The sequence below is a fragment of the Aspergillus thermomutatus genome (assembly GCF_002237265.1).
Source record: "Aspergillus thermomutatus strain HMR AF 39 chromosome Unknown NODE_297, whole genome shotgun sequence".
NCBI classification, from domain to species: domain Eukaryota; kingdom Fungi; phylum Ascomycota; class Eurotiomycetes; order Eurotiales; family Aspergillaceae; genus Aspergillus; species Aspergillus thermomutatus.
The window spans coordinates 2454-14456 of record NW_020798347.1 but is presented as its reverse complement, the minus strand read 5'-3'; the positions used below and the strand labels follow the sequence as shown (position 1 = coordinate 14456).

Genomic DNA, 12003 nt, shown 5'->3' with positions numbered 1-12003 from the left:
GTTCTGGGACTAGTGCCACATCTATAGGATGGTCTTACCGTCTTCTCGTATTCCCATCAGCCTCACCATCATTCTCCAGCACCCTTTCATGGACATGATGGACAGTCGTCCGAACATAGCATAGGCTGAGAGTGATGTAGATGAACTCAGCTCATCAGCCTTGACTCACGAGTCGAACCAATCCCATCGTGTGAAAGCGGATGACGAGACAAGCAAGGCGCAGCCAATCGAGCCCGATGAGGCATCTCCTATTCAGAGTCTTTATTTCTATCCATCTATAACAACCCTTCAAAGCTATAGTTGAAGCGCACTTTGGAGGCTCGAATTACAGAATTACAGCAGATATCCCCTGAGGATACAATGCTATCTACTCCGGAAACATCGGGTTCTCCCGAGGCCGCCAACAGAACCCAGTCAAAGACCAATCCGCAACCTTCCGGGCCGTCAGGACCTCTGCAAGGCCAGAAGAGTCTATTTCGAGTCCCCCTGTACCGATCCTCCGCTACTGGACCCTCAAGCAGCGAAGGGTCCACTGAGCGTGTGTACCATGCGCGGCGGCCGCACCGCAAATCCCGCTTCGGCTGTCTCGCTTGCAAGAGAAGACGAGTCAAAGTACGTTGCCTTTCCTGTTTCGTTCTGGCTTAGGTATTGTAGAGTATTCTGATGGTTTCAGTGCGATGAGACTCAACCCCACTGCCTGCGATGCCAGAAACATGGCGTTACATGTGTATATGCTGGTCAAGATTGCTCGGCCAACGAAAGGGGCGTTGTCTCCTTGTTCATTGAGAAAAAGCCTGAGCTGGTATCACCAAGTTCTAGAGAATATTCAATGTATCTCCTCGAAGTGGCAGAGAAAATAGATGATCTGCTGCAGCTTGGATCGAAGAAGCGACACTTACCCGATGCCGTTCGCGCTCTGCATCATTTCCATTACGCCACAACTCCTACCATTGCCAATCAGCGCACACAGAAACTCATGAGAAACCAATTGACCCAATTAGCCTTCAATGTCAGTCAATCTGTATCCGAGCACTGGGAAATACAGCTGACAGCCTCAGACACCCTTCCTCATGCACACCGTCATAGCGGTGGCAACCTCCCATCTTCGTTATGTTGTGCCTGACAACACCACTTACAAAATGGCCGAAGCGTATCACTGGCAACAAGCGATCAGCCAGTACTCCAAGGAGCTCGCCTGCACAGTCGGTCCGCACAACATGGACGCTCTCTTCTCCACATGCCTGCTCATGACCGTCCACTCGTTCGCACTGGAGGAATACAATCCCCGCAGATCCTTTGTCTTCTCCGACGACCCAGGAGCCCTGAGCTGGCTCACCTTACAGGGCGGTCTGCGGCACCTCCTGGGGCTCACCCAACCCTGGCTGTGCATCAGCATGTGGTGGGAGATCTTCATGGCGTCCCGCGAGGAGACTCAAGCCTTCGGCGACCACGGGCCCGGACGGGTTGGTCTGCACCCGGAGCTCGCTGATATCTGCGGTATCGACGACACAGCCACGGAAGAGAGTAATCCGTACCTGTGGCCGCTGCGGATGCTCACGCCCTTGCTCCAGGCCGAACGGTCCATCAAGAGCTTCTCGAAGTATACGAACTTCATGGGCCGTTTGTTGCCGAGCTTTTGGGCACAGCTAGCGAAGAAGGACCCGCCTGCGTTGATTATTCTCAGCTGGTGGCTGGCGCTGATGGACTCTGTTCGGCTCTGGTGGGCGGAGAACCGGGTGCGTTCCGAGTGTGCGGCTATCTGCATGTATCTCGAGAACAGCGAGGATCCGCGCATCTTGAAGCTGTTGGAGTTTCCGGCGGAGGTCTGTGGGTATCTGCTCAAGCATGTTCAGGAACGTGCTGAGATGGAGGGACCCTTGATTATACCATATGAGCCCCGTCAGCCGGTAGAATGATATCCAAGTCCAATGTTCATTCATAAACTACTCATCATTATTATAGATGCGTATGTGCAATATACCAAGTCAGTATTGACACTCCGTCCAACCATTGCGCCAGCCACTCAATCCTGCATGCATAGCATGATGTGGCCCAATCCCATTATCCGAAGAGCATAAAGAACGCAATGCCTCCATCCGACGACCATTGAGGCCAACCATTAATTACTGTAAAGTGCCCAAGTACGCTTCCCACCGAATCAAAACACCAGCCATAAGCCACGGAAGAAAGAAACAAAAAGCAAATGACTACTGCAATTTCGTTACTCGTTATTCACCTACTCTCCCACGAGAAGCGCCGCTGGCTCTCGAAACTGACCCTGCCATGCCCCGCAAGATCCCGCGGCAGACACTCCCGCCGAAACACTGGCCTGGACTGCGCAATGTGCGCCATAGGGGGCGGCGGAGGCAGCGGCGGTGGATTCAACGAGGAGATGGACATGGACCTCGACGGGGCAGGCGAGATCCGCGGCGAGTACGGCGGCGGGGGCGTCTCCCTCGTAGCCGTCGAGGTGTTGCCGTAGCTGCTTGGGAAGGAAATAGCCGACGAGACGTCCGAGGTGAGCTCGTCCCCGTCCGTGCCGGCAAAGTGGTGCGGGTTCTTCTCATCATGCAGTGAGGCGATGGAGCGTGATGACGAGACGGGCGGATCGCGCATGTGCGCTTCCAGCGTCTTTTCTTGGATGCTGCTCATCGGCCGCGGGGTGTACCGTGGCAGCGGAACGGGTGGGGTGTACCCATCCTCGTCGAAGGTCATGAAGACCGGCCCTTCATCGGAATGATGGTGAGAGGTGAAGTAGTTGTTGTCGTTGTGACGATGATGGGTTTCGGCCATTGCTCGGCCTGGAGCCGGGGCTGATGGGGAGCGCAGGGAACTCTTCGGGGCGAAGCACCCGCACAGCCCGCTGAGAATGGACATGACTGAACTGTTTGTACGAGGGCTTAAGGAGACCTCTGAATGATATGAAAGAATATAGGGGCTAATTTTATCATACGTATATATGCAAAGATAATGAGTAGTAATTGATTTGGTTCATCAATGGAGGCCAAGTAGTAATGTTGAAGACGCTCGGATCAATGGATTGTCAGATGTCAGCAAGGCTGACTCGAGGAGGTGTCTGGATTTCAGTGCAACATGACGCTCAGCGGAGTCCAGCGTGATAGCTGGACAGATGAATAGTCAATGAGCAGAAGAGGGCATACAAGAGAAGAAAGAAAAGAAAGAAAGAGAGAAGAGAAGATGACAGAAGTTGGCTTCGTATCCTGGCTGTGCCTCACTGCCTCAGGCCGGTCACAGTACCATAGGCTCAGGCATCCATATTGTCTCTTGCATATGATTGGCTGCAGCATCAACCGATTAGATACGCGGTACCGTTGGTATCTTTGCCTGAGGCATCCAGCAGTCTAGATTTTCCCCACTAAATTATTGTTATCAGTGATTTTTTTCCCGACATGCCTGAACAGCCTCCATCCAGCGCGATAGACACTCTTTCACCAAACTAAAAGAATAAATAAACGAAGTCAAACCAGTTACAATGTGGCCGGACGCAGATACTAAAGATGAAATTGTAACCATCATACAATCAGTCAAGCCTCCCACCGTCCCCCCGCATCGCTCCCACGACCCCGCCAACAACCTCAAGCGCACCGATCCCTACCAGTTCGGCTCCCGCTACCTCGAAGAAGGCGACGACGTCTTCGAGTTCAACGCCTGGGACCATGTCGAGCCGGACGACGAGTTCAAAGCCTTCGCTGAAGTGCAATACGCCAAGCAGCGCGAATTCCCCGTCTCAGACTTCGACAAGCAGCGCTTCAACAAGGACCCCGCGAAATGGTGGAATCTGTTCTACAAGAACAACACGGCCAACTTCTTCAAGGATCGCAAGTGGCTGCGGCAGGAGTTTCCCGTGCTGGCGGAGGTAACGCAGAAGGGGGCGGGTAGGAAGGTCGTGCTTGAGGTTGGTGCGGGGGCGGGTAATACGGCGTTTCCGCTCATCACGAACAATGAGAATGAGGAGTTGATGGTGCATGCGTGCGATTTTTCCAAAACGGCGGTTCAGGTTATGCGGGAGAGCGAGCACTATGATCCCAAGTTCATCTCGGCGGATGTGTGGGATGTGACTGCCGTGCCGGATGAGGAGAATAACGGACTTCCGCAGGGGTTGACGGAGGAGTCGGTAGATGTGGTCATTCTCATCTTCATTTTCTCCGCTCTGGCGCCCAGTCAATGGGACCAGGCTATCCGTAATGTCCATCGGGTATTGAAACCGGGTGGCCTCGTTCTGTTCCGCGACTATGGGCGCGGCGATCTGGCTCAGGTACGATTCAAAAAGGGCCGGTACATGGATGAGAACTTTTACGTCCGCGGCGACGGGACGCGGGTATACTTTTTCGAGAAAGATCAGCTGGAGAAGATGTGGGGGACATGGACGCCAGAGAAGGGCCTGCAGGTGGCCGAGGATAATACGATCGCTGCGGATTCTACCGAGGGCGCATTCGAAGTCGACAAGATAGCCGTCGATCGACGCTTGATTGTCAATCGCCAGCGGAAACTCAAGATGTACCGCTGCTGGATCCAGGCCCATTACAGAAAACGCGAGACACCTGCTGCCGTGGAAGCTGAGAAGACGGATTCGTGAATCGTGTGTGATGCTGCACAGCCATATTATGATAGACGCGGAGTCTGAGCCGTTGCTCTTAACGCTGTGGCTGCCAGGTCACCACATATCCAACCGTCGTCGGTCTCACCTCAGCAAGCGCAGCTTCACCCACGCTGGTGTCTCTGTCTTCGTTCAAGATAGAACCAACCTCTACAGCCGCTATCGCTGTGGACCTTGAACAACGTCGCCTAGAGATGGGTCATCGAGCGATAGCCCTGCGACATTAATGTCCGGCAGTAATGGCAGGTCTCAGCCATAGAGATAATGATGTTATGACATGAAGCATATAGACAGGATAGAGTACCTGCATTCAATTTAATATCTTGTCAAGTTACTTGACGCAAATGATTTGTTCCGACATTTGCTCATTCTTATTTCTTTGAATTGCATGCTCTCGAGGAGAAGCATTGTATATACCAGGGACCGACGTATGTACTCAACTAAATGACAGCAAGTCGCACAAAAACCAAAGTTCGACTAACAGAACAACAAAAGCAGCTGGACAGTAAGAACAGAATCCGGTCTCTAGCCATGCACAAGCAGCTATGCAACGGCCCAGAGGTTCCAGTAGGAGTATTTACAAGAAGGGATCTCGAAAGAATGGACAAGTCGCAATCACAACATCAGCAAAACGAGCAACGCTCCCCATGCAATCGCAGTGACTCAACAGCAAGAGCTCGAAATGTGCTCGAAGAAGTCTTATAACGCAAGGACTTGCAGAAGACCGAGTCAACTGCTGACAGGTACGTGACCGTAAGTCTTTGTGGTCAATGTCTAAATGCTTTTGTGTATGGCAATCAGAAAATGTCGTGGATCTCATTCGTAGCCGACCGTGCGCATGAACGTTGAATCATCTGCTCAGACGCTTCACGTCGTCAAACTAGGACATTCTCCCTGAGCTCTGATGAAAGCACCGGCGAACAAATCCTGCATGGCGCAGTAGTGGAACAGTATACCACCGAGCACGGCCAGATGCCAGATGTTGTGGCTGCCACCGAAGTAGTCGAAAAGCCCAGGACGCCACCGCTCAGGAACCTGAGAGGCGTAGATGCAGGCTCCGGCAAAGTAGACCAGAATACTCTTCATGACGGGAGCATAGAAGTAAAGACACCAGGCGAATCCTCGGGTATAAGTGAGCTGGAACAAAGGCGCAAATCCTGTGAGCGCAAGCGTCACAAAGAATGCCACACGAGCCCAGGCCAAGTCGTTTCGATTAAAAGTGGGATGCCAGGGCAGAATGACACCGCCAATTCCGAGCGACATGGTCAGCAGAATATAAGTCCAGCGAGAAACTGGCTCGCAGTAGAAAGCCGTGTACTCGGTCGTCACAATAGAGGCGGCCACCAGAAGCGAGATCCCCGTGTAATCGACACACGCGAATCGCTCCATAAGAGGCTGGTTGGCAATGCTGTTCATGGTGTGCCACAGGGTACTGCAGACCAGACACTTGCACGCAGCAAAGAAGAATACAGCAGCGATCGCCACATCGGTCTTGGTGCTCAGGTGGAAATTAGGATTCAGCGGGTAAAAGTAGAAGGCGACCGAGAGGACAATGAAGAGACCGATCAGATGCGACCAGATATTGACGGTTTCGTTGCAGAAGCTGAAGACCGACATGAGACATTCCACCTTGGATGAGGAAAAGCGATACCCCTGCAAGATGTGGGGGTTGATTCGCCACGGGTGAGGAAGGTCGGCGTAAGTGATCAATCGCTGCTCTTGAGCCAGCAAGATGGCACGATCAATGCTCTCCCGCAGCACATCCTTGGCTCGTCGAGCTCGTTCCATCCCCTCGTCGACCACCTCACGAGCGTGCACCAGCTTCGAGTCGACCGCCTTCCATCCGTCGTCCAGAGCGCCATAAATCCCGCGATCCCGAACCGCATGGGCTCGAGATTCCAGCTCGACCAGGAAGGACTCCATCAGGCGTACCCCGGCTTGAGCTTTTTGCTCTAGAGTCTCCTTCGTAGCCAGCGCTTCGTTGTAGCGATCCTCGAGGGTTTCGACCAGGATCTTGGCTCTCTTCTTTCCACCTCCCATAAGCTCCCCGGAGGCGTAGGAGCATGAGTCCCTCACGGCTTCGAGTGTCGCATACGCTCTGCGAAGACTCGAGTCGATCTGAACCATGTGCGACTTTCGATACTCTTCGATCCAGTGCATGCGTCTCTCCAATTCCGCCAGAAAGAGCTCAACCTGATGAACGTCAGAACAGAGTACACTCTGTACAGCGGAGCTTGACCTTACCCTCAAAAAAATAGCATCGCCATCATAGTCACAAGACAGCTTCCGAGCCGTATGGAAAGAGTGCCTCCGCCTTCGATCTCGCAAAAGACTGGTTTCCTCGTTGGGAGTCGACGCAAAAGAGGTTGAGGCCGCGTCTGGATACGACTCGAGGGTCACAGATTGCGTTGTGCAGGCCATTGATGATCAATAGACAATTCAAGCCGAGATTCGTCCACCACCTTGATATCTGGATCTCAAATCCGCATAGTCTTGTAGGTTTGTCGAGGTCTCAGTGAGGAGGTACGAAGTGGGAATTGTCTTGCTGTTGTTATTGTTGGGAGCCGAAAAGCGGATCCTCGGAACGATATTCCAGATCGACGAAAAGCACGGAGTAAGGGGAGAGGTCGGTAATTGGGTGGAGAGGTTCACGGTAATTGCTTTTATATCAGATCAAAGACTATTTAAAAGCAGACGACCAAACTTGAAGAGAGGAGAGAGAGGAGGATGAGAGACAGAGAGTGAGAGACAGTCAGACAGTAAGAAAGAGATAGATCGATCGGGCGGGGGGCGATAGATAATACCTGACGAAGAGACATGGATGAAGCGAAACAGCAGATTGGAGGAGGAATGGGACCAAGAGGGGCAGCAGATGTGATAATCATCAATCAGAATCCCCAGCCTTTTCATGTGAATTGAACATCAACAAGTATGTAGAACAAGTATGTCTTGCATTTCCCTCTCCTCTGCTGATCCAGGTACTCACCTTCTTCCCTCCATCTCCATCCAGCCCATTAGCGACCGCCGTCTCTCCACGTTCTCCGATACTTCCATCTCTCTCCTGCTAATCTTCCTCGGTCCATCCTAAACTTCGTGCTTCTAGAGCTCAGGCCTTCGCCACCGGTTTCTGGCCAAGCTCTATCGATCGCTACCCTCCATTTCGATCTCAGCAAATTCGCCATGACTATCAGTGACATTGTCTCCGATGCCTCGTTGCTACCCGTGTTGCGTACCAGCGCTGAGACGCGCGAACAATGCGAGAAGCTTTTATCCTTGTTAGATCCCACGGCACAGTCTCCTTCCTCCGACCCCGAAGAGGCGATTCTGGCTGCCTCTAAACAGCAAAAACACCTTTTTGCCCTGCTAGCCCAGCTTCGTGGTCAGAGTCGGGATGCTATTCTTCGGGTTCGCCAGACGAAACAACTCACGGCAGAAGCTCGTCAAGAGATCGATCGGTTACATTTACAACTGCAGAATCTGTATTATGAACAGCGGCATCTGACTGGAGAGATTGCTGCCTGTGAATCATATGAGTATGTAGACCGTTATTTCCATTTTCATTCTGCTCCCTTGCGGTTGGACTAACAAGTCGCTGTCTTTTAGTCACAAATACCTCTCCCTGCCATTGATCCCTGTGGAAGAGTTTCTTGCCCTTCATCCCGAACACGCAGACCTTGATCCACATGAACTTATGATTGCACGCATTAACCACGAACATGCCGAGCGGGAGAAGCTCGAACAGGCGCGCCAGGAACTTCTGAAGCGCAAGCAAGCCTTGATCGCAGAGAACAAGAAGCGCAAAGACGACCTGGCTAGCCTGGACCAAGATCTAGAGCGGTTTATTGATGTATGTCTTTTTTTCTTCTCCTTTTCCCTCGACATTGAGCATTTTCCCTCCAACGGTCATTTGTTGACAATCGATCCCAGGCAGCAAAACCGATCCAGAAAATCTTTGAGAAGGAATACTAGACCTGGGACCTCTTCATTTTACTCTTTTCCTTTCATTGTCATTTCTCATTCAACAGGCGCATACTCTGAGATACCCGGAAATTTGGACTATAGACTCCTAGGTAAAGGGACTTTGTTTGCATGTAATCTACATCATTGTCTTGAATTGCGGCATTACCAGTCCTCGATTCATTCTTTGCAAATTCAGTGATAATAAGTACCAGCTATGCTTGATTTCAAACAAAGCAAGCGTTCAATCTATCAAGAAAACTTGCAAGTTGTACAATCATCTGTTGTAGTCTCATACCTCGGCGGAGTTGATGCTGCCACTCTGTTCTCCGCCTTCACTCCGCCTCCTGTTGAACACTTCCCCAGCACAACGTGTGCTTTCAACGCCACCGCTCAAGCAGGCACGAGAACAAAGAATGTCCTGGTCATGACTAGCAAGAATGAAGACCTGCGGTCTTCCATACAAACCACTACACAACCGTCCACCCCCACCACCATGAGTTCCAAGGCAAGCGCGCAACACCTTCCTCCGCCCGAGAAGCCAGAGGCTATTCGGACTCGATTCAGAGTAATTGCTGCATTCTGGGCAGTCATCATCTTTCTAGGATTTCCCATATGGTGGAAGACAACATCTATCTATCGGGCTCATTTGCCCGTCCAGGAGATGGTCGATTGGGCCAATGGAAAGGTAAGTGTATACACCCGCAGTCCACCAGCGGAGAGCTCTTAGATCAGACACTCATGTGGTACGTTATACAGACCTGTCGTCCTGTATTTCCTCTTGAGATCCGTTTTGAGACACCCTCTATGCCTATTGCAGAGGCGCAGCATCTTCTCCGAACTACGCAGCATACCCTTGACGATCTCAACGAATTTTCCGCCCATCATCTCCGCCTGAAACTGTCCGAAGACACAATCGCCGCAGAAGGCCATGTGAACGCGCAAGGACAGTCGATGCTTGCTGGTTCAGGCAAACCTGATACGGCGCTGACAGTTCGACTATTACCTCAGGATGATTTGGTCGCTCCAAAAGCAGAGCTTCATTCCGAAACGACCCAGCTGGATATTATGTATCCCCCGAGCCAGATTCCCGCTCCCTCGTCATCCAGCCCACCCCTATCGGCCTTCATCGCGAGCGAATTACAGAATCTGTTTACTGAGGAAAAGGCCATCATTGCGCAAATCCTGTCTGACAGCAATCTGGGCGGCGCCAACACCAACACTCCTGCGTCATCGAACAATCAACAGCCCTTGGCGGTTCTCAACTCCATCTCTCCGCAACTAGCAGAAAGTATCAGCAGACGGTTGAGACGGTCCATGAAGTACGCCGAGACCTATCATCTTGCCTTTTCTCTGTTCACGCCCAGGGCAGAGCCCTCCTCCTGGGACATCCAAGCAGCTGTGGAGGAGTACATTTCCCCGCTGCTGCAAGCGCTGGAACCCATTAGCAACTTCACTGTCGACACGCAAGTGCAGCTGTACGCGACCTTTTCTCCAACCGCACCCAAGCCCGAATACGACGAGGCGTTAGCAGCCTGGACCTTGAAGAAGGAAGATCTGAGTGCCTTCATCAACGCCGCCGAATGGCCCTTGAGCCCTAGTATCGGGAACGGCCCTACAATCAACTTCATTCTCTATGTCCCTGCGCCTTCACAGTCACCCATGCTCGTCAAGGAGAGCGGCGCAACCAGCTGGATCATCCCTCAATGGGGAGGCGTCTTCCTTCTTAATCCCCCTCTATCCACCATCCAAGAGAACCCCTCCAGCCCAGCCCATCTCTCCAAGGAATCACTGCGCGCCGCCTTCCTGACATTCTCCCACCAGCTTCTCACCTTACTTGGCGTTCCCACCACGCCTACCTCCCTCCCCTTCCGTTTGCAAACGCTCATCCGCGTCCGCGCTGCGACGCTCCTCCTCTCCGCATCCTCCACCATGGGCTCCCTCGCCCGTCTCACCGAGTCTCTCCCCTCGATCCCTATCCCAGCAAACGTCGCCGCGTCTGTGTCCACGACTCTTTTTCATCTGGCCTCGGCATGCACACATCTCCGCGAGGGCCGCTTCGAAGCAGCTCTTGCCAGCGCGCGCGTCGCGGAAACAGAGGCCGAGCGCAGTTTCTTCGAGAAGAGCATGGTGGGTCAGATGTATTTCCCAGACGAACATAAAGTGGCCGTATACCTGCCCTTGCTGGGACCTATCGGTGTTCCTCTTGTCGTGGGGCTACTGAAAGAGATCAAGAGGATTTTTTCGGATCGGAAGGCTAAACGGGCGATGCGTTCATAGATAATATCTCCGTTCGTTTCGAGTAGTATATAGTATACCCTTATTGGTATGATAATCAATTGACCATTTCATCTGTTTAGTCCACATGGTGATTGGCACAAGAAACTAGACTATTAGGTTTCAAATCGCGAGACATAAAGGACAACAGCATATGTGCACAGGACGCTAAATAGTGTATACGCCGACAGATAATAAAACGGGAATCACACCTTTTTCTCTACGCAAAAGAATGAATCCGGACAAATGGGAGACAAGGCTGGTCGCCATGGACAAAAACAAGGCAAAAGAACAAGACAGGCAAGTCAGAGAGGTCGGAGAGGACTCTTGCTCCTTGACCTCGGGGTCTCATTGACCCTGTAGCTCGGATCACCCTTGCTATTCTTGAACCCTACCTGGTCAATCATCTCCGTGAAGGTTGCATTACTCCCCACGACGATAGTCGGGTACGGCTCTGGCTTGAGAACACCTGTCGAGGCGAACGTCCCCGGCGGCGTATAGACCTTGATACTCTCCGTGCTGGGCTGGCGGACCTGCCGCGGAGGCGTTAACGGCAACGGGGGCGGCTTTGATGCCAGCTGGCTCGGCTTGGGTGTTGAGCCGAACAGGCTCTTGACGCGGGTCCCCGTGCGTTGGAGCATTGAGCGTGCGCCTTCGGAGTTGCGTTTCAGGGATCTTCGGAGGAGGAAATCGGTTCGGTAGGCGTTCTCTTCGGAGGGAATGGGGTCGGAGATGCCGATAAGGGTTCCGTTTGATGTTCTCTGGGTGTGCTGTGCGATCTTCACAGACGGGGGCAGGTTATTGTTTCGTCGCCTCATGAGGAACATCGCCAACAGTGCGAGGACGGCCCCGAAGGCGGCGCCCGGGAAGAAGCTGGCAATGATCGCCTTCGTTGGAAAGGAAGGGCATGCGGTCGCCATAGCGGCTGATGTTCCATTGCAGCTAGAAGCAGCGCTGGAGGCTGATGAGTCTGCTGGATCAGATGCCGATATGATTGTCGGCTGGACACCGTCGGTTGAGGATGCGGTGTCTTTGGCTTTCGAGGAAGTAGTTGCAGCTATTGGAGCTGTAGAAGCAGAAGGAGGGCTGGAGGTTGTTGTGGTAAGTGAAGACGCTGAGCCAGTGGCTATGGAAGAAGTCGACGTGTCCAT

The 12003-nt window shown here is 52.5% G+C and overlaps 6 protein-coding genes across 6 annotated transcripts; 3 read left to right on the top strand and 3 right to left on the bottom strand.

Annotated features, from left to right (window-relative positions):
• Nucleotides 1-360: 360 nt before the first annotated feature.
• Nucleotides 361-1916, top strand: CDV56_102051 (Zn(II)2Cys6 transcription factor domain-containing protein; the record flags this gene model as incomplete). The annotated part of the gene is made up of 3 exons (XM_026755670.1): nucleotides 361-612; nucleotides 674-1009; nucleotides 1059-1916. The coding sequence occupies 3 exons, from the start codon at nucleotides 361-363 to the stop codon at nucleotides 1914-1916; spliced, it is 1446 nt and encodes a 481-aa protein (XP_026610596.1).
• Nucleotides 1917-2232: 316 nt separating this feature from the next.
• Nucleotides 2233-2877, bottom strand: CDV56_101931 (uncharacterized protein; the record flags this gene model as incomplete). The annotated part of the gene is made up of 1 exon (XM_026755550.1): nucleotides 2233-2877. The coding sequence occupies one exon, from the start codon at nucleotides 2875-2877 to the stop codon at nucleotides 2233-2235; it is 645 nt and encodes a 214-aa protein (XP_026610595.1).
• A 616-nt stretch (nucleotides 2878-3493) lies between these two features.
• On the top strand, nucleotides 3494-4597 carry CDV56_101687 (tRNA(Thr) (cytosine(32)-N(3))-methyltransferase; the record flags this gene model as incomplete). Its single annotated transcript, XM_026755306.1, has 1 exon — nucleotides 3494-4597. One exon carries the CDS (start codon nucleotides 3494-3496, stop codon nucleotides 4595-4597), a length of 1104 nt encoding a protein of 367 aa, XP_026610594.1.
• An 888-nt stretch (nucleotides 4598-5485) lies between these two features.
• CDV56_101336 (hemolysin III family protein) lies at nucleotides 5486-7039 on the bottom strand (the record flags this gene model as incomplete). The annotated part of the gene is made up of 2 exons (XM_026754955.1): nucleotides 5486-6811; nucleotides 6863-7039. The coding sequence occupies 2 exons, from the start codon at nucleotides 7037-7039 to the stop codon at nucleotides 5486-5488; spliced, it is 1503 nt and encodes a 500-aa protein (XP_026610593.1).
• Nucleotides 7040-7798: 759 nt separating this feature from the next.
• On the top strand, nucleotides 7799-10855 carry CDV56_100754 (uncharacterized protein; the record flags this gene model as incomplete). The annotated part of the gene is made up of 4 exons (XM_026754373.1): nucleotides 7799-8151; nucleotides 8222-8520; nucleotides 8866-9263; nucleotides 9335-10855. 4 exons carry the CDS (start codon nucleotides 7799-7801, stop codon nucleotides 10853-10855), a joined length of 2571 nt encoding a protein of 856 aa, XP_026610592.1.
• A 302-nt stretch (nucleotides 10856-11157) lies between these two features.
• On the bottom strand, nucleotides 11158-12003 carry CDV56_100550 (uncharacterized protein; the record flags this gene model as incomplete). Its single annotated transcript, XM_026754169.1, has 1 exon — nucleotides 11158-12003. The coding sequence occupies one exon, from the start codon at nucleotides 12001-12003 to the stop codon at nucleotides 11158-11160; it is 846 nt and encodes a 281-aa protein (XP_026610591.1).